Below are 26,655 nucleotides of genomic sequence, written 5' to 3'. Positions count from 1 at the left end.
GACTTTATTTATTATTTACTAACCAAACAAGAGGCTGAAATGTTAACAGCTTCATGAGGCTGTATAATCTCAGCTGATTTACAACATTATATTGAACACAAAGGTAGGAGGGGTGTCCACATACTTTTGGCCACATAGTAGTGTAACTTTCACTTCCTTGTGGGCGGAGCTTTCTTTGCCGTTGCCATGAGAGACGGAGGTCGCGGGGCAACAACGCGTGGAGTTGGCAGAAATGTTTGAACACTTTAACGCAGTTTATTCAGTAAAATTATTTGTCGGTGTTTCTGCACAACTTTAGTCGACTTCTTGACAATACGCTCATCATGATTAATCGAAACTCTACGCTGTATTCGAGTCGTTTGGTGTGTGCGCGGAGCAGCAACGTCACTGGACGTCCGGGTCTGAAGGAGCCGGACTCCCTGGAGACTCATCCCCGCCGACAGCTGCAGGTGAGCCGGCGTGGCTGCCTGGAGGCACCGCGGAGACCGAGTGAGCCCCCCAGACTTCCCTCCCATCTTGAGACTAAACCAGTGATCCTGCGCAGTGTGAGACAACAACACGTGTGGAAGGTATTTCAGCTGTTAGTTATTATTCATTACAGTTTGTTTTGTTTGTCTTTGTGTGTATAAAAGGGAACGTCAGACTGTATAATATCTTCTCTCAGATGACTTCCCCCACCACTACCCCTGTAAACACATCATCATCAAATCATTTTGATGCTTTGAATCAGGATTAACTTCAAAGATGGCTGGCAGTTTATTTATCTCACCCAAAATAAAAAAAGGCTCATTTGAAGCAACCCAAACTCTCTCTCTGTCTCTGCTATCTTTTTTGTGATTTCTGATTCATCCCATCGCATCTGGCAGCTGTTAAAGATTAGAAAGTCTTCATCATCCCTCCTGCCTTTCCTCCCTTGAACTGCTAATGCCCCTCTCAAGTGATATTTTCATATCTGTCTGTGTATATGTGTGTGATCCCTTTCATTTCATGGCAGCGCTTCTATCTCTCATTCATCAGTAACCCCAGCTGCCCCCCCGTCCTCTGAACAGAGCTGTCCAATCCAAGACCTTTTTAAATGCTCGCTGACTGCCCTCAAGCACATTGAGTGTGTCACAAATGAAATTTTCTAGCCCAGATGAAAACGCATCTTGGACGTGCAGTCAAAGGACGGGAAACACACCCATGGCTCAGTTTATTTTTACCATCCTCAGCGTGTGATTTGAGTTTGAGAGGATCTCAGAGATAGTTTTGAAGGCCCGGTGGGCTCTGCAGAGTCAGTTTTCATAATCAGCAACACAGATGCTGCGTCTGATCCCCCCAAAGCCTGTTCCCACTAACAAATGCATTTGAAGTAAGACATTGCCAATTGTGCGATGATTACAGTCACCTATGCTCAGGGGAGGGCTCGGCGGTGGCAAGTCACATCGACTCATGAGGCTTCAAACAGCCCGCCACAGATCCACGGGATATTAGCGGCTAATGCATCAAGGGGGATGAAGTGTCAAATGGCTGGTTTGTTCCCGTGGACACTGCATTCATCATAGTTATTGTGAGGCTGGCTCAGTCGCTGAGGCTGGCCGGCGAATAGAGAGACGTGGTCTATATCAAAACTGACACATCAGAATGGAGTGGCTTATCTATGAAAATACATTTTGGGAAAGCAGTTTTACAAGTTATTGCAGCCAGCGATGAGTCAGAAATAATACGGAGCGGTGCTTGAACCTCAGTGTAACATAAAACGATGGTATTGGCCGAAGAAATGTATTTGCTGAATTGGTTAAGCCTTGCCTGTTGCCAATCCATTGTCTCTATGACTACAGTGAACAAGAATCGGCCGGTATACACTGTAAATCACCAAGGAGGGAAAACAAGGCAATCTCATCGTCTGCAGTTTCCTGCTCTGTGTTATTACATTTACAATGCTTTTGATTCAGCTCTCTGTGGTGCTGTTAAGACAAATGCAATACTAACAACATTGTTTGGTGTGTGTGTTCCTCCTGGGTGTTGATGGAAACACACAGGCTGCAGAAAGAACAGTTTTCCTATTACATGTATGTATTGGAGCATGCACCTCCTGTGTGTGCACATACAGTATTCATACGCTGAGGTCTCTGTTCTCTGTGTCCACCGACGTGGCAGAGAGGCAACAACAGTGTCCCGGTTTGACTCGAAAGAGATTTGCAGCAAATGAGCTCATCCATCAGCAGAAGCGTGTGGGGACAAGGGGATGATGAGGAGAAGGAGGGTGAGGAGGAAGATGAAGAGAGACGGTGGGGCGGAGCAGGGGCCGAGCAGAGACAGGGATCGCTCAGAGAGGAGCCTCGCTGTGAAATATGATGGCCGTGGCATTTCCGTGCTCTCTGGCACCTTCTTTTGTCCTTTGGATGTTGCAGCTCGAAGACCTGAGCTCAGCTTGGTCCTTGTCCAGTTCATCTGCTGCTTTGCCATAAATCTAAAAAAGTCATGACATTTAGGGGAGTAGCACTTTTAACTGCATTAACCACCAACAATTCAGCAGTTTTTTTCCTTTTCCCTAACGTAACAGTTGGGAAAATAATCCTGTCTGGCACTTTCATATTCTGTAATCAACTTTTCATTGAAGATATATCGCATTGACAGTGATTTAAATAGTCAAACAACAAGATTTCATTGTTTTTATGGCTGCACCATCATTAAATGGAGATATCCTCGATGGCTTGTCCACCATTTTAGACACATGTCCCCCCAAAATTCAGCCTGCCATAGTTGGTATTGTCAACATTGAGATCCCAAGTTCTCTAAGTTCGAACAGCGTTTTGCTGCACAGCTTGACTTTCTACCAAGTGACCTGCTGAATGGTCAGTATAGGTTAAGAGGTTGATTTTCCATGGCTACGAAAGGATGTGAACCAGTGAGTGAAAGATGACTCTGTGAACAAAACAAAGAAGGCTCAAGACTGATTGGGAACAATAGACGATCTTTGGCTTGCTTTTAGTCATTGATCTGTGGTCAGACTTTGAGTGGTGGCTTGATTTAAAGTTGTGCCAGCTGTCATCAGTAAGGGAGAAACACTCTCTTGGGGGCAGACGTTTCGATTTTGAAGTCGAAATACCATGATTGGTGATGTTAAAGTAAATTCTGCAGATGTGCTGAAGACAGAAGCATTTTATTTAACTTGCCAGTACTTTGTGTACCAAAAAACAAGGCTGACGTCTAACCTGGGGTCTACCCCTACTCCCCTAGGTACTGTTCCTATAGAGTGCTCCAGGAATTATGTTTTTCTGTAGGACGATGCGGAAGTTAGCTTTGCCCTGGTTCCCTCTTCAAAAAGCTAATGGGGTTTTTTCATTGGATCTCACTAATGACGAAAACTCTGTCTGTGTGTCTGTTCCATGTTTCTCTCCTCACTGACTTGGTCAATCCATGTGAAATGTGGCACAGTGGCAGAGGGTCGTGGGAGGATGCGAATGAAGCAATATTACATCAATTGGCCAAAGGGGGGCGCTATAGCAACCCACTGAAATTGCAAACTTTGAATGGGCATATCTCATGCCCCGTATGTCATAGAGACATGAAACTTTGCACAGAGATGCCTCTCCTCACGAGGAACAAATTTGCCTCAAGAACCCATAACTTCCGGTTATATAGATTTTCCGCCATTTTGAATTTTTTGAAAAATACTTAAAAACGATCTGTTCCTAGGAAGTTTGAGCGATCTGCATGAAACTGGGTGAACATAATCTAGGGACCAATATCTAAAGTTCCCTCTTGGCAAAAGTTGGAAAACTTACTAAAACTGAGCTTCTATAAGGCAATGAATATTGTGGAGGGCGTGGCTCATCACATAAAGGTGTATAACATCTCAAGGGTTTCACCCATCACCACGCAACTTTGTAGGCATATGACCACACATAATCTGAGGGGACCCCTCCATTATTGACCCCATCAAACAAAATGGGGGCGCTAGAGAGCTCATTTCTTATCTAGGCCCATATGGATTTTTACTAAACTTGGTAGATATGTAGAACAGGACGCCTCAAGGTGACTGGAGAAATTTAACTCTAATTGGCAACTGGGTGGCGCTATAACAACAGAAAAATTCTTAAAAATGGCTAAAATGCGACCGACCGCTGTGGCTGCAATTGTACTATCAAATTCACAAAAGCTCTGTCTGAATACATTGCTCTTCTTAATGGGTTCAGTTGACTATTTAATCTGCAATTTCCTATGACCTGTATCCCAAACACACACCATGTGAAACTGCACGTGGGCATCTGTGCACTCAGTGGATATGGACTAGTTTTAGATTATTGCAGAAATAAGCTCTGTGGTAAACAAATGTTTATGATACTTGCATGTTTTGTTCAGCATGACAATCTTAACAGATGATCACCACATTCATGATATTTAAAGCCTAAATGCATTCACCAGAAGTAAAAAGCTAACCTTCAGCTATAAACAAACTACATCTCCATTGTATGACTCAAAGTTGCCACCAGAATGAGGCTGTGAAGTCTTGTTTGCTGTGGCTCTGCATCATGACGTTCTGTAGTCACATTTAGCTACTTGTAGCAACCACCTTTTTTAAGACACATTGAAGCTTCAAAGTTCACGAGCGGCGTATTTACTGATGTATTTTATTTCATAGAACAAAACGTGAAAGTCTCTTCAGCTTGTGTTAATCACAGACTTCATTTCAGGCATCAAAACAAAAATCCATTAAAAAAAAAAACACTGATTTTGAGACGAGGGAACTGTGAGTGGTAAAATGCTAGCTCATTTCCAGGTTCTAAGACTCATTCCTGGGGCACTACATAGGGCTAGGGTTATGAGTGTAACCTAATTAGCTAATAACATGTGCCTTTGCCTTTGTAATGCTCAGTCACTACATTAGGCAGCTAACTAGTCAGCAGGACATGCTGATTAAAGCTGATGTTAGAGCAGATCAACAGCTGTATTCCATTCCTTTCACTTTTGCACTTGGGGTCTTGGTTTTGGTTGAAGCTAATGGTCAGAAGGAAATGAGCATCTACTGCTGGCTTACTTAGCACCATTGAGCTAGCTAATGTTACAACTCAGCCGAGAAAGACGGCTTGTGCTGTCACAAGCAAGTGCCTCTCATCCACGACTAGGTGCACACTTCCTTCTGTGCTGTGATACGGTTCATGGGTGTAGTTCAGTAGAAAGAAAATAGTTCCTACATGAAACTGCTCACAACAAGGTCTGTGGATTATCTTGAGAAACCAGGTCATGATTTCTGGAAAGAGACATTGATGTTGAGTTTTTCAAATGTATTTTTTTGGCGCTTTGAGCACCACAAGCTGAGTGCCATCTAGTTCTGTTATATTGGAGAGAAGGCAGACATCTCTATTGCTGATATCTTTAGCACTCGGCAACTCACACGAAAACAATCTAGACTGAAAAACAGCACCACAGAAAAGAGTAAAAATATGTATGATTTATTTTTAGGTTGAACTCTCCCTTTAAGGATTTTTATCGTATGATTTCTTGTTAAATGCCTCCATATGTTTTTGAAAGTTTGAAACCATGTTGGAAATTACTCACTTTGAAATGTTATCCCTTGGATTTAATGTGTTTTGTAAATGCCTAAATAAGTAAAATGAATAATCTGAAGATAGAAAATCCTCATGAATATCCGGTTCGAGCTAATGCCCCTTTGCCTGCACTGTGATGATCTATTCATAGGCGACTACAGATGACCCACCGAAGATAGTCGGCCAATCCATTAACAGCAGCCCTCCAGATTCCACAGGAGGAAGTAAGGTGTGACTGTTAATCATTAAGCCCACATTTATACTCCTCTCACATCCTGTTATCTAATTTATATTGTAGAAAACATCAGTTTATCTTGCAAGGGGAGGTTTTTTTACTCATTGCAGTTAATTATGTGGAGATTAATTGCCCGATTATCTGTCATTTCCATAAGCGATGTCATATTAGAGTCACAATCTTTACTCTTGGCCCGCTGCCCAATTTGCCTCTGCAGAGGTCACATGGGGATGCGGCAGAGTCTTTCATGGGTGAAAAAGTGCTCTGAGCTCCAGAGGTACTCAGAAGACTAAAAGATAATGGCTGCTTGTCCTTTTGTTTTTATGTCTTTGTTTTTATCCACTTTCTTTTTAGAGTTTGCCAGTTTGCCGTACCCAAGCTGGAAAAAGAGCAGATATCGTTTCCCTGAGGAAGCATCTGGGCCACGCCAGGTGAGACTCACATCTGTGGGTGTTGTAGCAAATATGGAGCAAATGAATCCCTTCTGTTGATATGAATATGTGGTGTCTAGCTGCTTTTCCTCCTGAAACAGATGAGGGCTGCAATAGCTGCAGCTATTTATGGAAAAAGTCACATTTAACAATAACATTGCTCATGAAAAAAGAAGGGAAATATGCAACAGTTTGCTCACTGCAGGTATGCTCAGCTTTCAGTGCGTCTGTGTCCTGCAGGCAGTGGAGTCCTGGCACTGAAAAAGCTGTGGCATTTGGTCCAGCGTGTGTGTTGTGAGTGTGTGTGCAACCCCATAACCCCACCACAGGGTGTAGAGACAACATCCTCTGGGGGCAGCCAAGGGTACTTCCAACCGGCTGACATTTCTGACAGCCTCTGATAGAGCCCAGAGTGCTGAATTATTCATACAGGTGTTATGGGGTTGCCATTTTCACAGGAGATACTAACCCCCAGATGAATTGTGGCTGTTTATCCCTGCAAGTGAATACAGTAGTAATGATTTGGGGCTGTGATGCCTTTTAGGCCAAATGGCAGCCCATTGTCTGTCAGCTCACATGTTGAAAGCTCATACATCTCACTGCTTCTCTGGCCACAGCAGACCTCTTAGACTTAATCAGCCGGGTTTTGTTTTTCAGCTCGGGCAGTTGGGTGGAAACATTTGATACACAGTGGTCTGTTTTTCAGCAATTCTGCATTTCATAATGGGTATCGTGATGCAGTGGTTCTCAACCAGGGGTCCGGAGAGCACCTTGAGGGAGCTCAAGGGGGTCTGCAGAAAATTAATTAATTAATTAATTCACTACAAAATTAAGTTTCAATTCCTCCATGTTATCTTCTGAACTGTAGTTGACAACCGCAGGTCTTAATCATATCTAACAGCCAATGTCTTTGAGGATGGAGGCCCCTGAAGTGAAATCTGATCCCACTGGGAGCTGTGATCTAATGGGTAAAATTTAGGTGTCCCTCAGGAGTGCCCACGAGCTCACCTGGTAGCACAGGTGCCTCATGTACAAAGGTGACGTTGTTGCTGAGAGGTTGTGGGTTTGATTCCATCCCATGTCAACCTCTCTTTCTCTGTTAAGCTTGCCTGTCCAATAAAGTGCAAATGCCAAAAAAACAGATTGAGAACCACTGTCTTAAATGAACCACCTGATTATCACTGTTATCTCTTCTCACCACAGTAATAACACTAAAGGGTCAGTTCACCCAAATCACAGGTAGCTTGTTATGTCATTTATTTCCAGCCATGCTGATAACTTAAGTTTTATTTGCAGATGACATTTGACCTTCTACCCCACTACAATGGAAGTGAATGGAATGTAATTTAACTTGCTCCCTGGCAGACAAAATGAAGATTGGAAAATTAACAACAGCAGTGTGTTTTTCCTTGTTACTCCAGATAATGTACAGCCGTCTCATTTATAAACATTGTGTACTCACGAAACGAGGCCTGAAAGCGGCGTACGCCACTTCCCATGCAAAAGTTGTGATCTATAAAAACAGACTTGATGAGACGCCTGATCACTTTGATTAAAGGTGTAGTTCCACCTGTTGGGATTTGGCCTTTTCTTTTTCCTTGCTGAGAGTGAGACGAGAAGATTGTAGAGTGTGAAGGTAGAGCCAGTGGGTGATTAGCCTAGCTAAGCAAAAAGAAAGGAAGCAGCCAAGAAATAGTCACTTTCCTCTATTAACATTATCAAAGGTGTGCTGCTGGGTCTAAAATCAGTTTCGTTTAACATTCTTTTCTGTAGGGCTGTACCTGACTCAGAGTTATGTTTTGTTGTTGAATCAGATTTTGCTGTTCAATGCGAATATATTATATATAAGAACAGTTTGAGCGGGACGTTCGATGTGACAGTGACATTCATGTAATATAGACTACTTAACAAGCTAACTATGCTAATGATGGACTGGAAATGTGGAACAATATTTTTCGCCAACACTAGATATGAAACAAAAGCCACAGATTGTATCGCATTAAGTTGCTGTTAGCTGTAAATTCACCACTTCTAAGCAGAAGGCAGAAGTTAAAGTTAACTCTGAGGCTTACAGTGCAAATCTTCTCCTCTAGTAATGTGCAGGACATTGTTTTTTAAAATCCGCAGCAGCCCGTTATGTGAGCCAATCCACCCTGCCTGACTTGTAAACAAACGTCTTAGTCAGTGACCCAAACCTGACCTGCAAACTGTTGCTTACATTTTCCGGTAATGACCATCACCAACAACAACCTACTTGCTGCTGGCTATATTGTTTGTCATTTTTAGCAAATATCTCAATATAAAATATGTTTTCTGTTTTAATATGAACAAATGTTGGAAGACAGCAGGTACTCATCCATCTTTTACATGGTTAAATCTTAAGTATGATCTTAAACAGATTCAGGAAGGACAGAGAGGCAGTTGCTTGCTATTAGGACATAGTGTTAGGTCTGCATGTTTGCAGTGGGGAATATTTTTATGACCAAAAAATGTAAATAGCTGCTTGCTGTGTGAGAAAGACAAAGCGAAGGGAAGAGAAAGTGTCAGTTGAATTTATGTAAGTTATCAATAACTTCATCAAAATGCTACTTTTTGACTTTATCACCTGCCCGCCAAACCTGAGATATTGTCTAACAAGCTTTCCCGAATCTCTGGGCGGGCTGTGGGTCAACCTGCACAATACTACTCTCCTGCTCCTGCAGCTGCCTCTGTGTCTGCAGCTGCCTGTAGAGAAGTGCGTAGTGAAAGCGAGGAGCGCTCACTCTGCAGCTAAATTTCAGGTCCAAAATGTCCCCAGAAGTACACTGCATACTGACTGACCCAAAAACCCAAACCCAAAGACTCTCAGTTGACTGAGGGGTCGCCAACCAAATCTTAAATCTCCTACTTTCAGGAGGCAGCCCGACTTGTTTGTTTGACATGTGTTGATCATAAAGTTATATATCAAGACTGCACATCTATATTAGTTCCCAAGCTATATAACTTTGAAAATCTAATACTTGCATAACCATGACATTAAACTAATTGCAAACAAAGTTTTGAAAACTGGATGATTCAAACACAACTTTTCCCTTTTTCTCCTCTCTGAGAGCTGCTGAGTGCAATAACACTTTAAGACATCCAGATATAGAAAGTAATATATCCCTTGTCAAGATCTTCATTAATTCAATATATGTCAACAGGAGAATGAAAGAGTGGTGTGGGAGGGAAAAAAAATCATTGGAGCTCTGTGATTAAAGATGGAATTCAGAGAAAAGATCACAATTCTCAGATAAAAGCAAAAAAATAAATCATAAAAATGGGACGACAATATTACATAGTGTCAAATAATGTATTTCAAATGGCCCTAATCCTCCTCTGTAGGACGGGGATTTGTCACATAATTTAGGTAATCCCCAAAACCTAGACAGAGCTGTAATAATTGTCTCCATTTAAAGATGAGGTGGAAATTAGGACACACATTTAAAGATTATCACTTGAATTTGATAGGTTCCTGCATCACAACTGTAATGTTATTTACATCATGTGTACATAGCCATTTTGGATCTTACCAAATCTTCATTCACCATAAGCATGCAGTCACTGTTGTCTGTCTCAATATGGAGGTAAACTGTGATGCTCCATGAAATTGTGTGGTGTGCAGATACCATGAGAGTCCAGTCTGGTTTTGTATTTCTTGCTGGTTTTTTTCCCCGTTTTGTCTCAGTAGACACCACAAAGCCTAATCAGCGTTTTGGCTCTTACCCTCGCCTGTGGCGCTCTGTCATTTATGACTGCGCCAGCTTGTGTTGTCGTGGTCTGCCATTTGTCTCTGGCGATGTTGACATGAAACATCCCACGCTGTCTTGTCAACACTACCACGAGTCCTGTTTCTCGTCACGTCGTAGCTGACGGATAATACCTCCCGAGTAGCATTCTTCTGCTAGACTTGTTATTGGGATTTAATTATCAAATGTCTTCGAACTTGTTGACATCATATGGGAGTCAGTGGAACTTGAAAAACTCACAAATGGGAATTTATCATGATGTGAGAGTGGAGCCGGTGAGTGGAGACACAACATCTTAGTTGGTCTAATCACTAAAGATTCCTCACCTACCACAAACCCTATCTCTTTTGTTGCCTGGCAACAAGCTGCCACCCAAGGGCTCCCATGATCTGATCTGTTAAAAACTGTCCCCCACCACCTCCACCCTCCCCCAGAGCACAAATGTCTAAATTTTTTACATTGCAATCAATATTTAACCACCGATCAAGCCTCCCATCCAAGCATTGTCATGTTTAATGAGCTTTTCAAGTCCGGCTCTGATTTGTGGTCATGATTCACTCTCACAAAGAAGAATAACTTGTTATTGACTGGAAGGACAGGCGGGTGGTGATGAGAAAAGGCATAATGGGGTTTCACTTCAGAGCTTCTTGGCTTTCAAACACAAAAGTTTCATTGTGTGTTTACGTATTGACGATGCATTGCTTCTTCTCAATGCCTTTTATTTTCTTGTCACACCAAATGCTCCAGCCTGTCATTGACTTTGCAGCTTTCTTCTGTCTGCTTCTGTCTCCCTCTCCCTCTCCCCCCCTCCCTCCCTCTTCAGCGTATTATTGTTCAGCTTTCATGTTACATTCAGACACGACCGGTGCTGTTGTCACAAACATTTGTGCATGTGGTGCATCAAACACAAGCAGAGAGACACCCACTTGCCTACACGTTAGAAGATATTAATCAATTTGAGAGGAAAAAAAAAAAACATTAGCTGAACTTAAGTGAAAGAGTCACTTTAGCACAAAGAGCTAACAAAATTAGTCACGTCTGAGGCAAGGTCACTGAGCCACCTCCCACACTCTTGGCAGCCGGCAGCTACTCCAGGGAAAAACTTTTTGCACATTTGAAGCTACGAGTCATTAGCGATGCTGATAGAAACACACTTTAATTAAGACTGCTGCATTTTGGACTTAGATGTCACATCTGAAGATTAATAAGTAATATCAGGGGTGTGGTGGTATGCAAATAGAACAGACATGCCTCCGAGCTCAACTGGTGCACTCGGTGTATCACTGAATAGAGCCAAATTAGCATGCTGGAACACAAGTGCTCTGTGCCCCCCTCCTAGGCTGAAGTGCTTGGCTCTACTTGTGGGCGAAATATTACCAGCCAGCTGCTCACTAGATAACAAATAAGAACCGGAGCAGCAGAGGGTTGGAACATATGCAGGCGTTTGTGCCTTTGCTTGTGTGGTTTCACCCTTGCAAACAAAACTAGCTCGTCTGTAAAGGAAAGGTCACGAGAATATTGTAAGGTCACTGCGGCTCTGACCCTCGCTCGTCTTCATGTTGATCAGGAAATTGAAGCTGCATCTTATTATATTTATTTATTTTGTGCACAACTGTGTTAGCTGAATGAAGTTGAACAAACCTAATGAATACTTTTTCGTCCTCCATAATACATTTGCAAACTTTAAATATTTTTTTCAAGCTTGCCCTGGCTCATAGAGCATGAGCACTAGAGTCCTTCCCTGGTTAAACCAGCTGATCGCACATTGCACATGCACATCAATGTTTCTCCTGCTCTGCCCACAGACCTTACATGACAAAAAATTCTGCTCTAGGCTTATCTAGGCTTATACAAAGTAGTCCATACCCATTGGTAGATTTGTCACCTTCTACCTATGCCAATCCTCAATGCCTATGTGCAGTTTCACATAAATTGACCACATCAGTGAGTAGAAAAACATGGGACAGACAGAATGACTGACTGACAGAATGACACACTGACAGTTTCCACGATTATGTACAGCATACCATACCATGACTTAGTCAATTAGAAAAAAACAACAACATTGGTCCACAGGGGGAGCCACAGCGATCGGTCGCATTTTAGCCATTTTTAAGCATTTTTCTGTTGTTATAGCGCCACCCAGTTGCCAATTAGAGTTAAATTTCTCCAGTCACCTTGAGGCGTCCTGTCCTACATATCTACCAAGTTTAGTAAAAATCCATATGGCGGTTAGGCCTAGATAAGAAATTAGCTCTCTAGCGCCCCCATTTTGTTTGATGGGGTCAATAATGGAGGGGTCCCCTCAGATTATGTGTGGTCATATGCCTACAAAGTTGCGTGGTGATGGGTGAAACCCTTGAGATGTTATACACCTTTATGTGATGAGCCACGCCCTCCGCAATATTCATTGCCTTATAGAAGCTCAGTTTTAGTAAGTTTTCCAACTTTTGCCAAGAGGGAACTTTAGATATTGGTCCCTAGATTATGTTCACTGAGTTTCATGCAGATCAGTCAAACTTCCTAGGAAGAGATCGATTTTAAGTGTTTTTCAAAACAATTCAAAATGGCGGAAAATCTGTATCACCGGAAGTTATGGGTTCTTGAGGCAAATGTGTTCCTCATGAGGAGAGGCATCTCTGTGCAAAGTTTCATGTCTACGACATATGGGGCATGAGATATGCCCATTCAAAGTTTGCAATTTCAGTGGGTTGCTATAGCGCCCCCCTTTGGCCAATTGATGTAATATTGCTTCATTGGCATCCTCCCATGACCCTCTACCACTGTGCCAAATTTCACATGGATTGACCAAGTCAGTGAGAGAAAAACGTGGAACAGACACACAGACACACCCACAGACAGAGTTTTCTTCATTATATAGTAAGATGTAAAACCTTTATTGGGTAGAAAACCATAATACAAAGAATAATAATTGACTTATTTGCAGCAAGAAATGTCATGTCAAAAATTTCACATACCCCATTTCCACCCAAATCAGTCCATTTATGTGAGCGTTTTTTTTTTGTTTGTTTTGTTTTTTTACAATGTGTGATGTTCAGTGTCACGGATGGGCCTGGTTCATAAACAGTAGAAAGCAGCATGGAGGTCTGTGGAAAACTGACAGTCCTTACTTCTATATTTCTTACTTATTCAGTCTCTCTTTCAAATTCAGTGCACATAAATTTGGAACTATGTTTGAGTGCTGCTTAGGTGGAGATGGGCAAATTTTGTGGTGGCAAACATGGACATGTGGCATGTCATTGTATCTCATTGGTAAAGCGGCAAAACTGATTGTATAGATGAATAGATTTCTGTCAGAAAGAGCACAAGGAAAACTTCTCCCATGTGTGGATCTGGCTCAGACTCACAAATTCACATTAATTATATATAATTACAAGCCTTAATAAAATGTAAATAGGTGAGTTCTATTAAAACTCAGCCCCCCACAGCTGTCATGAATGTTGAAATTAGCCATAGAGACCCAAATTGACTTTTGTACGACACTGTAAACATGTTTATTTCTGCTATTATTGGGCATTTTACCATGGGGGTCTATGGGGATAGACTTTTGGAGTCAGCCTCAAGTGGCCATTTGAAAGAACTGCAGTTGTTGGCACTTCTGCATTGGCTTCATTTTTCAGCCCTCAAGGATGCAGTCTGATTTTTGCTTGCTAGCTTTCTTTTTTTGTCTGGCGTGTGCTAGTCACAACAAAAACTGACTAATTCTGAACAGAAGAAGCTTTTAAACTCTTCAGTGTACTTTTAAATAACTCATTTTCACAAACGCTTATCCTCTCAGGGTTTGCGGGGGGGCTGGAGCCTGTCCCAGCTGACACTGGACGAGAGGCAGGGTACAGCCTAGTCACTAGACTATGACAGGGCTGACACAAAAGCCTTTTTTAGATAGGAATTGTGCAAATTTGCAGGAAAGCCCAATCAGTCTTTTTTCAGCATTGGCAGTATAAAAACAAAATCAGGGAGGGCGGAAAATTGCAGCCTGCCTACTTTTGTTTATACAGAATGCATCTTTTTTTGGGGCAATGGGGGGCGTGAGCAAGTAAAACACGTAGCTCAGCGTGTGACGTAAACAGTGACGTACTCCAAGGGAAGCCGTAGCTAGTCAGGCGGCGATTCTTTCGTAAATCGGCTTGTTCTTCACCGTCCCCGTCATCTGACAGTTAATGGCCTCTTCGTTTGCGAGGGCAAGGAGAGTGCGCAATTCCTTGTTTCCCCAGTTGCTCATCTTTACAGTGTCTGTCAGGTTTGCGTTTCCCTCTAGCTACTAGCTGCTCGCTAATTCCTGCTATCAGCTGTTTCCTTTTTATCCACTGCCAGTGGGTTGCACGTCATCAACAGCTCCTCCCACAAGTCTTCAACAGTCCCTCCCGTTGCGGAAGGCCGCCTTGGTCTTTTTAAACTAAAAGGGTTCCACCAATATGACTACCCTACGAGGTGGAAAATTGGGCACCTCGGATCAACTCGCCTTTCCGACTCTGTGTGTCTAAACGCTCGCAGCTTGCCAGCAAAACGGCCCAACATTCGAGGAAAATCTGGCAGTGTAAAAGGGGCTATAGAGACAGACAACCATTCACACTCTCATTCACACATACGGACAATTTAGAGTCGCCAATTAACCTGCATGTCTTTGGACTGTGGGAGGAAGCCAGAGTACCCACACTGACATGGGGACAACCCTCCACCCCGAGGTCGAATCAGTAACCCTCTTGCTGTGAGGTGATAATGCTAACCACTGTACCACCGTGCCGCCCACCTTTAAATAACTGAGTTTTCTAATTACAGCCAGTTTGAAATCTTTTATTTGTATGGCAGAATATTTGAAAAGAAAACATTATGTTCACATCATCTCGATATAATTCCACTGAGAGTATATTATTCTCAATACAGTTCCACTGAGAGTATATAAACAATAATATTGCATTATTGCATTATTCTCTAGATATTGCCTTTGTGATTTGACATATTTGACTGCTTATCTCAGAGTCACAGTCATATTGGAATTCCGAATGACTGCTGAGCCTCCTCCAACATCAACAGCATCCATCTAAGCTGAACCACGGCCTTTATTTCATTTGAAAGCACATACAACCCTGTAATATTCCAACAACAAAGGATCACACACCACCTTGACTCTCCATACCAGCTCACAATAAGTGCGTCGTATAGCAGCGTACACCTTGACCTGCTTCTCTCTGCCTCCTTCACTCACAAGAAGGCAAACTACTCATGTAAAAATGATTAAGAAACATCGAGGTGTGTTACCTCGGCTGGTCTACTGGCAAAGTCACCTCGACAGTTGCTTCTAAGCAGCGTCTTTTAATTTTCCACTGCAGCATTAATGCAAAGGTAATTACGCGTGCAGTATGAGAAAAACAAGCAAACAGTATTTGAGGAAAGGTTATGGTTGGAAGCTAAACCGCCATAATTAAGTCATTAATCTGGCCAGACGTAACACGTTTCTCCCATAATGCTCTAGTTTGGTGTCATTTGTGCTCGCCTGCTGCTTTGCTGTGCTCTGATTTGGATGATTTACAGTGCGCCTGTGTGTGTGTGTGTGTGTGTGTGTGTGTGTGTATGTGCGCATGCATGGATGTGAGGGATTATTGTGATGACACGCGTGCACTTTTGACCGTAGCTCATCGGCTTTGATGTTTTTTGTATGTCTGACAAAGACAGGAGATTAATGTGTAGGCTTGGCGTTTGTGGTTTCTGTGCATTTGTTTTAAATTTTTTCCTGTCATTTAGGTTGCTGGAAAGTGAACATATATCATCATTAGAACTCGCTGGTGACACTCTGTATTTATGACTCCTGCTTGTGTGTCTCTGCTTTGTAGGCGTTTGGCATCAGCAATTAAGCAGGGCCAGAGCTACTTCCACCTCCTACAGAAAGAGGAACAGGAGGAGCGGGAGGAGGAGGAGAGGCAGCGGATGAGGAGGGAGGAGCGGCTGAGAACAGAGCCACGACCTCCCAGTTTCTCCTCTGACTCCGACAGCGATTCAGAAGGGTGTGGCAACATCTCACATCAGCTCACTTTCACTTCTTCCTGCAGTGTTTCTCTTTGGCCTAGTTTATTAGTTCATCATCTTTTCGACTACCTGAAGCTGCACTAACCGATAATTTTGTATTCACAGTGTATCAAATGACTTAAAAGAATTGCACATAATGACAAACACAGAAGATTATCACCCTACGCTGCTGCTCCCCTCAGCTCTTCAGAGCATTTTGGTTTTACAACCTGAAACTTTACTATCATGGTTCACCCTCACAGCTCCCATCAGCCCTTTTTCCAGCAGCAGATAGCAGCTGTTTTTTCAGCAAAAAGGCTCTGATACACACAGTGTATGCTACCTGCTAAGCTCCAAATGGCAGACAGACAAAGTCAGCGACCCACTGGTGAAGATCATAGACTGTATATAAAGATGGACAAAATGACAGTGAAGCCAGAAATGTCAATCACCCCCTGGTGGCTGGCTGCAGTACAGGTCATAAAGCCCGCCCTCTCAATGTTAGCGGATGGGACGTGAGCCAAACCAAAAACTCAAAGTGCACAGAAAATAAAGAGTTTCTGTTATTTTAGGTAGATTTTAAAATGCTGGTGTATGTTCAAGTCTTCATTTCTCTGACACTTTAGTCAAAGAAAACTTTATTTCCATTTGCAATATTATATTTGGTGGTATGGTTCTGTTCTGGGGCCTCTCTGCCTTTCTCAGGCCTACGCAGAAAGCCTCTTCCACGTGCTTACATGAAAAGCCTTCAACCTGTCTCCTGTCGTCCTAAATTTGTTTCAAGTGACTAGTGACATAAAAATAATAGTTAGCATGTTAGCCGTTAGCCTAGATACAGCCAGGGCGCATAGTAGCGTCAGACCTGTTAAAACCTAAGTGAACGGGCAACCTTCAAGTGCAAAGTTAGTCCACTAAACAAGTTTTTTTTCCACAAAGACCGCCTCATATCGTTAGGATAAATGTCAGAGAACATATAGAAAACGACACGTAAACGTGTTGTCTTACCTTACCGGTGTGCTGCCATGTTTGTTTACCATTTAGCTCTGCTTTCCAAAGCGGGGCTGAAATATCGCGAGAACAAGCAGCGATCTCATGCCGTGCCTGAAATCTTGCAAGAACAAGCAGCAACAGCTGGAAGGCAGAACCGGACAGTAGCCTGAAAAGTTCATTCATTTATTTTATCAATCAATGAATCAATCAATTTTATTTATAAAGTCCAATATCACAAATCACAATTTGCCTCACAGGGCTTTACAGCATACGACATCCCTCTGTCCTTATGACCCTCGCAGCGGATAAGGAAAAACTCTCAACCCCTTTAAAAAAAAAACCCTTTAATGGGGAAAAAAAACTGGTAGAAACTTCAGGAAGAGCAACTGAGGAGGGATCCCTCTTCCAGGATGGACAGACGTGCAATAGATGTCATACAGAACAGATCAGCATAATAAATTAACAGTAATCCGTATGACACAATGAGACAGAGAGCGAGAGAGAGAGAGAGAGAGATGCAGGTAATGACAGTAGCTTACAACAACATTAATGAAAGTAATAATATTATAGTTATAGTTCTGGCTACTGTGGTACAATTTGTTGAAAGTATATATTAATATCTGGCAGTATACATATGTGACAATAGTCATATGTGTATAATAACAGTAGAAGTAGGACTAATGACTAATGATGGCAGCAGCAGCAGGAGGCATCTGGCAGGACCACGGCAGCAGCACAACCACACACGTCACGCTGTCCAGGCACCGCTGCGATATGAGTTAATCTGAGAGACAGTGGAGCATGAAGGCTGAAAGATTTAAAGAATAATGGCTGACTTTTTGCCAGACTTCGACTTTGTGGAGGAAGAATTTGATTTTGCAGAGTCTGATGGCCGCCCTTATTTATTTGAGCCAGAATACACTGACGAAGAGCTTCGTGAAATTGAAGAACGGAGGAGGAGAGAGAGAGAGAGGTGCAACAGGTAGAGGACGAGAGAGGAGGAATGGCTGCTGCAAGGCTGCGTAGCTCTGGAGATTGGTGGTGTACCTGTGAATGCTGTGCCCCAGTGCCCACAGAAGAGGAATGCCTCTGTTGCAAGGAATGGGACCGGTTGCAGCCTTATTTTCAAGGTCTGGATGTGACCGAGGACGAGACACCTCCACCTGGAGTAGTATCCAGCTGGGCTTTATCTAGAGCTCGCAAGATTTCAGGCACGGTATGAGATCACTGCTTGTTCTCGCGATATTTCGGCCGCGCTTTGGAGAGCAGAGCTAAATGGTAAACAAACATGGCAGCACACCGGTAAGGTAAGACAACACGTTTACATGTCGTTTTCTGTATGTTCTCTGACATTTATCCTAACGATATGAGGCGGTCTTTGTGGGAAAAAAAGCTTGTTTAGTGGACTAACTTTGCACTTGAAGGTTGCCCTTTCACTTACGTTTTAACAGGTCTGACGCTACTATGCGCCCCGGCTGTATCTAGGCTAACGGCTAACATGCTAACTATTATTTTTATGTCACTAGTCACTTGAAACAAATTTAGGACGATAGGAGACAGGTTGAAATAAACTGAAATTTCCCTTTAAGGCAGAGAAAGCACACCTCTCTGCCCTTCCACAAGCAAACAAGGAAAGCCTGAGGCAGAGAGTGCAAACCCCCCCCTGCCCTTCCATGCGCCTACATGGAAAGCCTAAGGCAGGGAGAGCAGCAGCAAAGACCCCCGGGAACAGAATGACAGAAATGACATTGATAAGTCAGACACAGCATGAAAAGGAGGAGCTGGGGTGGAGGCAGGTTGCAAAGTGGCTTGCAGAGGAAGCAGCAACAGTAGGCAGACCAGAGCAGTTTAAATAGGGCACCCTGAATGAGATTTGTCAATTAGTTGCATAGAAAGGAATCATCTGATCTATCAGCTGACTCCCTTCCATCAATCAGCTGCTCCATCAGTTGATTGGGCTGTTTGAGATCGGCTGATGTAGCTGGGATGTGAGCTGAGCTTGACATTGTGTCCGGCCTGAACTAACACTACGTTCAATTCATTTCATGCCATAAAACGGGGATTTGATGTCATGATTGACAGCTGTGTGTGCCAGTTGGTGTGCTCACGATCAGTATTGCTGCTCAGGATTTGTTTGGTGGGTGTATGGGTGGGAAATTGATACCAGGGGAGATCACTTGGAGACCAAAACAAAGCTAAAAGAGGGTGAATCATGTTCATCAGGTGGCCAGAGACACAACTCTAACTCTAAATTAATACTAATTAATACTAACTCGCCTCCACCCCAGCTCCTCCTTTTCATGCTGTCTGACTTATCAGTGTCATTTCTGTTTGTCATTGATGCTGCTCTGTTCTGTTACCTTACCTTTGCTCCTGCTCTCCCTGCCTTAGGCTTTTCATGAAGGCGCATGGAAGGGCAAGGAGGTTTGCTCTCTCTGCCTTAGGCTGTCTGCGTAGGCCTAGGAAAGGCAGAGAGGCCCCAGAACAGAGCCATACTGCCAAATGTAATACTGCAAATGGAAATAAAGTTTACTTTGACTAAAGTGGTCCCGACTGAACTGTAGTTGCTGTTTTTTACTTAGACATAAAACATGGTAAAAATACGCTCCAGGTTGAAATATATCAAAAATATTTGCAGCTTAGTTCACATTTAAGCCATCAGTATTTACATCAGCTTTCAAAACATCCATATATTTAACTCTAGTCTAATATTGAACTTGAATAATCGCTAATCATATGATCACATCATCCATATGCTCCCATGTTATTTAAAGCTAACACCACTGTATCTCTGCTGAGTTCAGGTGGCGTCTGCCTGCAGGACCCAGCTGGTTAGGTGCGAATGAAGTGTGGCCGCGCAGGAAGAAGAACAAGTCAGCACGACCTTTCACCCCCGTCCATCACTCTCTGACCTCCCCTCTGCTGAGTGAAGCACCAAGGTAAAGATGTCATATACCGTGCAGCCTGTTCCCTTCCATAATATTCAAGACGGTGGCCTTTAAACGAGCCGTAAATATGTTCAGGTGTTTTATGGTACTCAAGGTTAGAAGCTGTCTAAGAACTGGGTTCTGTGTTTTGCAAAACCCACTCGGCAGCCTCTACTCGCGCAGCTTGACAGCAGCAGCACATTCTTTACTTCCAGTGGAAAAAACATGAGAAATGCAGCTTCTTTGCTTTGTCCTTCAGCCTGTCACTTTCAGTAAATAACCTTCAGATATACAGAGCTCATACAATAATATGCTATACTTCACCACATGCAGTTTGTAGGTAGGACTGCTGTAGTGTAGACGTAGCTGGAGATTGCTGTGTTTCCTCCGCATATAACTTCACGCAGGGAGGTTTTCAAGGTAGCTAGATAAGAAATGTCAAAGTTTTGACCTTCAAAATGAATTGTTTGTGCAATCAGAACATTAAAATAAAGACAAATGTAAACATTCAAGAAGATCAGTTAGTACCTTTTATTTCAGGCATTTGTAGTCGTTAGGTATAACTTGTGAATATTTGCTCCAATCATCATGATCAAAGCAGTCGCTCCTTGTTTTAATAAGGGCATAGGTTTTGATGTATTTTTCAAGAATCACCACACCCTGCACAGAAGTAAAGAAAGAGGGTGAGATGTTTGAAAAAGAATTTGATTATAAGGAATAACTGCGCTTCTTCCACCCTTTTTCGGTCTGTCAGTGTTCATCCGTTTGATTCGTGTCAAGCAGATGTGTTACTACACCTCAGCAAACATCAAACAAAGAAAAACAAACAGGCAGATTGCTGAATATTTAATGCAAAACATCTGACATTGACAGATATTCGCGAAGCTTTCATTTTGTATTTCTTTCATACGGCAGACTCCTTTGATGCCGCGTGAACCGGAGCTAACCTTTTCTGAAAAATGCGTCAGAAAAAGTTTTCTCTGACAAATCTGCCTTGTTAGAAACTCGGGTGTTGGCTGACAATAAACACATACAGAGCTCTGGTTCACAACAGCAACATTTAGTGGTTTCTGCTCTGAGAGTGTTATGCACGGCTTTGATCTCATATTGATGGCAATGCTGCCTGCAATCCGCCAGTACTGGCTTTTGAACACAAGTGAAATACGGAATTTATCACACATTATGTTGTGACAAGTGTAATGTGTTTGAAAAGGATTAAATGGCAAAGCAGGAACATTTAAGCTTTAAAACTAGCAAATACTTGTTGTATTAGTAGTTTCTTAAAGGGCCAAGATATGTTTTGCACCTCTGCTACTCAAACAATGACATTACCCATCTTCACGTACACAGGAATCCTCTGTGTTTTACATGTTGCTCCACGGGGACAAATCTACAGCCTGTGTTTATGATACTTCACCTCCAACTCCACATGCATTTCCTCTGACACTGCATTGTTGCCACTGCCAGAATACAGCCTTGTTTTCTGGCGAGACCTCTGGAAAATAACAACCCTGTTCGAAGGCTGTTACCTGACATCTGACAGATCCTAATCTAGCAGACTATCTGCCTGGCAGACGAATGGCCTGGTCGATAATGAAAAGAGCTCGGAGCGACCCGGGACGGCAGCATTTGTGCGCGGGGAAGAGGGAGCGAGGCAGAACAGGAGGCAGAATTCATATTGTGTTTGATGTGTTTGGAGAGATCATGGGAATGGATGTGGTCATAAAGCCTTGAAGCGTGAAAGTGTCGGGGTGACGGACGGCACCGCTTGACTGCAGGTGACACTGTAACCACGCTTTTAGAGGGATGGCATGTTTTGCATTTGTTCCCACTACAGCAGCTCTTGTGTTGAAGAGTTGGGCCTCTTGTGTCAATGTTTTCATCCACTTATTTTACCCACAGTCGGAGACTTGACTGGAAATGAAGGGTGTAGAGTATGATTGGTTTTGTAGTGGCTATTTTTTGCCATTGGAGGGGGCACTACACCATTGCCTAATGTAGTGCCATTTACCTTTTGATGTGGAGAAACTTCACCCGAATCAAAACACATTAACTTTGTCTTGGTGGCATTGATGCAGAGCACTTCAGAAGGCTTCTCATACGATGTAAAAGCTCCGTGTGACTTTATTAAATCAGGTAGTTTTATTCAGTCTGTTTCTCAAGAGCCAAAGAGAAAATAAGAAAAAGGTCTTACAGTCAGACATAACACACATGCAGCACAGTGGTGCAGAAGTTAGCATTGACATAGCAAGAGTTCTTGGTTCCAACACAGTGTGGAGGGTTTGAATCCCAGAGTGGGGGAGCCCCTCTGTGCGGAGTTTGCATGTTCTCCCCGTGTCAGTGTGGGTTTCCTCCAGGTGCTCCAGCTTCCTCCCACAGTCCAAAGACATGCAGGTTAATTGTTGACTCTAAATTGTCCGTAGGTGTGAATGTGAGTGTGAATGGTTGTCTGTCTCTATGTGTCAGCCCTGTGATAGTCTGGTGACCTGCCCAAGGTGTTTTGACCGATGGATGGATACCTGTATGGATACATTTCCTACCCTGATGAAGATAGAGGGATAGGTATCTTCATCAGTCTATCACAGATAAAAAGAGAAAAAGTAAAGAGAAATACACAGGATTGTATTTGATAAAAAGTCAAAAATACAATCCTGTGTGTTAAGACTTTTTGAGTTGAAGTTAACTACAACTCTCAGGGTGCATTTGAGCAGGAAACATCGAGCTTTGATTCAGATTTTACAATTTGCAAGTTCACTTTTAATTTGCGGGTCACTTTTGGATAAATTCAACAAAGCGCTTTGAATTCACGACCACCATGGTTTGTGCTTCCACCTGGAAAGTTGCCAAGGCTCATGGGTATTGTAGTATTCAGAGCTGTCTGCTATACCTGAAGGATGGACAAAACATGATTTCTTGGGAACAAAGTACACATAATTAAAACTCGTGGTCACCACATAAATTATGACATAGTAGATGATCCAGAACTGAAGAAGCTTCTTGAATGAGAGGCGAAACGTCTTTAAGAAACACAAGCAAGTCCAGTTGCCTTCGATATAGCACTTAAGATTACCATGACCTGGATGACTGAGAATCTTCAGCGAGATGTGGTGGATGAAAATAACATCCCCACATACTACGTATCCATCTATGTGTTGATCTTTCCATTCATGAAGCATTGGTGGTTAGATGAGGGATGTACAGATGTACGCTCTCCCTTGCACTGTCTGGCTGGCTATGATGCTTAATAATTTACATTCTGCATGTTGACCTTTGACCCTTTGAAGTCAGACAGTTCAGTGGGTGTTGTTAATGTTTAGTGAAAGTTATTCTGAGGGCGCCCTGTCTATTGGCTGACGCCTGTTGCATATTATATTCCTCTCTCTGCCCATGTTTCCTGTTTCTGTAGACTAACGACTGAATGCCAATAAAATCATTCGAATTTTTTCAGCTGAACCTAAACTCTACATGTTTGTTATCCATTACGAGTTAATCTAAAGCGAGTTTAATAGATACATATTTGAAGCCAAGAAATGTTTGTTACTGAGAGGCAGATAAATGGAAGTAATACAAAAATGCAAAGATTAGCCTGGATATAAATGGGATAATAAAAATGTGTCGTTTTTATCATGGAAATGTGAGTTGGATAATTTCTCATAAGTTTTTTTGTTTGCTGTGTATGGAATTATTCTAATAAAACTCTTCTGGACAAACAAAAACAAGCCTCAGATGTTGAAGTTCACGTCTGTGTGTGCTGTTGCAGGGAGGTCATCTACCGCCAGCTATGCTGTCTGAGTTGGCTGCTGGAGGCCTTGACTCTGGATCGCTCTAGCAGAGTCGGCCCGCTCTCCGCCTGCTGGGACCCCAAGTAAGTTATTCTGGTGTCAAAGGTTTTTCCCACCCACACACAACTTACCAGTGGTCAGTTAAAGCAAGTACATGAATAAGAAGTTGCCTGTTAAAGCTGCCTAGAGCAAGATTGCTATCTAGAAATGCACCCAATCAAGACAACCTATTTAAAACTCAAGACTAATATGCTCTAAATGCACAAATAAAATATTTTGCATCAGCTTTGGTGGAAACCGTTTTCAATGCATTAGCTGTTAAACAGTTCATAGATGTCATGTTTGATGATTTCTTGGTTCAAAAGCTTAAAGGGATGGTTTGGGATTCTTTGCAGTGGGATTTTATGAAGTACTTATCCATAGTCAGTGTGTTACATACAGTGGATGTTGGTCGGCACACTCCCAGTTTGGAGAAGCAGGCAAGAGTACTGCTAAGGAAGCTAAGCATGTACTGTTGTCGACGGGGCAGCAGCAAAATGCATCTTAGCCACCTAAAAAACATCAGTATCAGTTAAGTATACGCTTTATTTAGAATATTTTCATCACTTTACCTTGCTGTCAGCCATTTCTGACAGGGAACTGAGGCCATCATCTGTACTCTCTTCAAAGCCAACAGACTCCTTTGATAAAAAAAAATAGTAATTTTACTTCACAAAACACAGAAGTTGCTGGTCTATGCTGCCTCAGTGAGTTGGTTTGTTCGTGTTATTATGCGACTTTGGTGTTTGAAAGGGTTAGTTTGGATTCACTGCGGTGGCTAAAATACGTCTTGGCAGTATTCCTGCCTGCTTCTTCAAACTGGAGGCATCCCAGCTGCCATATGTAATACACTGACTATGGATACGTACTTCATACACCATTTAAAAAATCCAAACTATCCCTTTAACCCTTTGAAACCTGGAGGGACATCCCTTTTCTTGTGCTGCTTTCAGACGCCTTTCACAAGCATTTGATTTTTAACGAACCCCGGGTTTTAACAGAGACCTGTATTCTCTTACTGTCCTGCTCAAAAGATCTAAAATTAGAAACACTTTATCCATCGATGACTTTAAGGGCATCATAAAGAATATGGTGATAGAGACATGTGCTTGTTTTTCTTAAGAGGCCACTATGTGTCAATAGTTGTTTTATTTTGGATTTTTGTGTTATATGTTGTATTTGTTGCTTTTTAAATGTGTTCTGATTGGCTGCTACCTCGGCCAGATCTCTCTTTTAAAAGAGATGGTCAGTCTCAATGGGACTTCCTGGTTAAGTAAAGGTTAAAATAAATAAATAAGTAAATAAATAAAATTAAACCTTTGAACCCTGAGCAAATTGGTGTGATGTCTTTCAAAAAATATGGGATAAAAGGCACTGAGCAATGTGGTAAGAAATGTCCCACAAATTGCAAAAAAATAAAAAAATAAATTTAGAAAATTATTTAAGATAAAAAAAACTAGGGAAAAAAAGAAAAAATATTGGGAAAACTGTGTAAAATTATTATTATTATTATTATTATTATTATTATTGCATTTTAAAAATTATGTTACAGAATTATATTTTCTAAGCACTCTATTCAGGTATTTTTTTTGTTTGTTTTCTGTTTTTTTACTAATTTTATTTTATTTTTTTTTAATTAATTTTTTATTTTAATTTTCTCTTCTTACTAATTTCTTGCTAATTTTTTGGGCCATTTCTTCTTTGATAGCTCATTGCCTTTTTCCCATGTTTTATGAATGGAATCAAGCCGATTTACTCTTTCAAAGAGTTAAGGTGCATCTGAAATTTGTTTTCCAGAATATTCTTTTTAATATGCAGTGTGTATTTGTTAAAATCTCACCTGCGTAAGTTATATTCTCATGAACTGATAATCCTTCAGTTATTTTAGAGTGAGTTCACGTCTGACAGGATAATGGTGCGTTTACTGTGAGCAATGTGACACAGACGCACACAGCGTTCGGATTATGTCACAGACTGTCTTCATACCATGAAAAAGCTCCATACATAATACATTAACTGTCATTTACTATTAAAGAGTGATTCCACCGCCTGGAGCCGCAGTCAAGAGGCTAAAACATAGCAGCATGAGCAACATATCCATCAATGATCGGCTCATTACAGCGCTGACCTCTGCACGCTGACCGATGACTAACTTCTGTCAGATCCGCACTGTTTTTAAGCGAGCCACCTGAAGAGACGTTGCACTGTACTGTAGAGAGCCAGTGATGAAGCGTCTGTGGTGATCAGGAGCTGCAGGCACGCGCTGACAGTGCTGGATGAAATATAAAGTCCAAAGCTCCGGAGGGGGTCCAGGCTTAGTGAGGAGATTGCATTCTTCCATCTTTGTCCCCCCCCTCCAGGTTTCAGCTTCTGTGATATTGACCCACCACAGGGTGTCCACAGAGAGGAAATGGAGAGAGAGTGCAGAAGCAGCAGCTGTGGGGTGCTTAAAATCGCATGTTTAACCCACAGGATTGCTGTTGCATTGCATCTGTAGTCGGCTTTAATTCTTCAAAGCCACTTCTTTCCAAGGCTCCCTCTCTGTATTTCTTTTTATTCTTTTTTTTTCTTGTCTTGATATTGATGTATGATGATCTTTATGATCTCTCTCTCCAAGTGTCAGAGGAGACCTGGACTGGGAGAATAGATTAATTCATAAAGTTTAAAGGCGACTGTACCGCGCTCAGTTGCAATGGCTCCTTGTAGGATGTAGCACAGGAATATTATTGCACACCACTGTAAGCCTTGAATAATTGATAGAAAAATGAAAAAGAAAAGGAAAGAGCGGAAGGACGGGGAGGAAAAGAGCTACAAAGAGAATTTTTTTGTACCTGAACGTCATCGTGTTACAGCCTCCGGGGCCTTCACTCAGCTTCAAATCCAATTTCCCAGAAAGTCTTAAGCTTTATGGGCCAAATGATACAGC

General features: G+C 42.3%; 1 protein-coding gene across 4 annotated transcripts in view; it reads left to right on the top strand.

The window, feature by feature from the left end:
• Positions 1-200: 200 nt before the first annotated feature.
• LOC117253004 (coiled-coil domain-containing protein 60-like) overlaps positions 201-26,655 on the top strand; it is a 73,011-nt gene continuing 46,556 nt past the window's right edge. For all 4 annotated transcript variants that reach the window (XM_078170544.1, XM_033620322.2, XM_033620321.2 and 1 more), the window contains exons 1-6: positions 201-569; positions 5,686-5,763; positions 6,124-6,200; positions 15,820-15,990; positions 19,786-19,920; positions 23,669-23,773. In XM_078170544.1, coding sequence (XP_078026670.1) covers positions 324-569; positions 5,686-5,763; positions 6,124-6,200; positions 15,820-15,990; positions 19,786-19,920; positions 23,669-23,773 — 812 coding nt within the window. In that variant the 5' untranslated portion in view covers positions 201-323. The remainder of the gene's footprint in view (positions 570-5,685; positions 5,764-6,123; positions 6,201-15,819; positions 15,991-19,785; positions 19,921-23,668; positions 23,774-26,655) is intronic.

Source organism: Epinephelus lanceolatus, chromosome 9, assembly GCF_041903045.1.
Source record: "Epinephelus lanceolatus isolate andai-2023 chromosome 9, ASM4190304v1, whole genome shotgun sequence".
Lineage (NCBI taxonomy): Eukaryota > Metazoa > Chordata > Actinopteri > Perciformes > Serranidae > Epinephelus > Epinephelus lanceolatus.
This window is presented reverse-complemented; position numbering and strand designations above follow the sequence as displayed.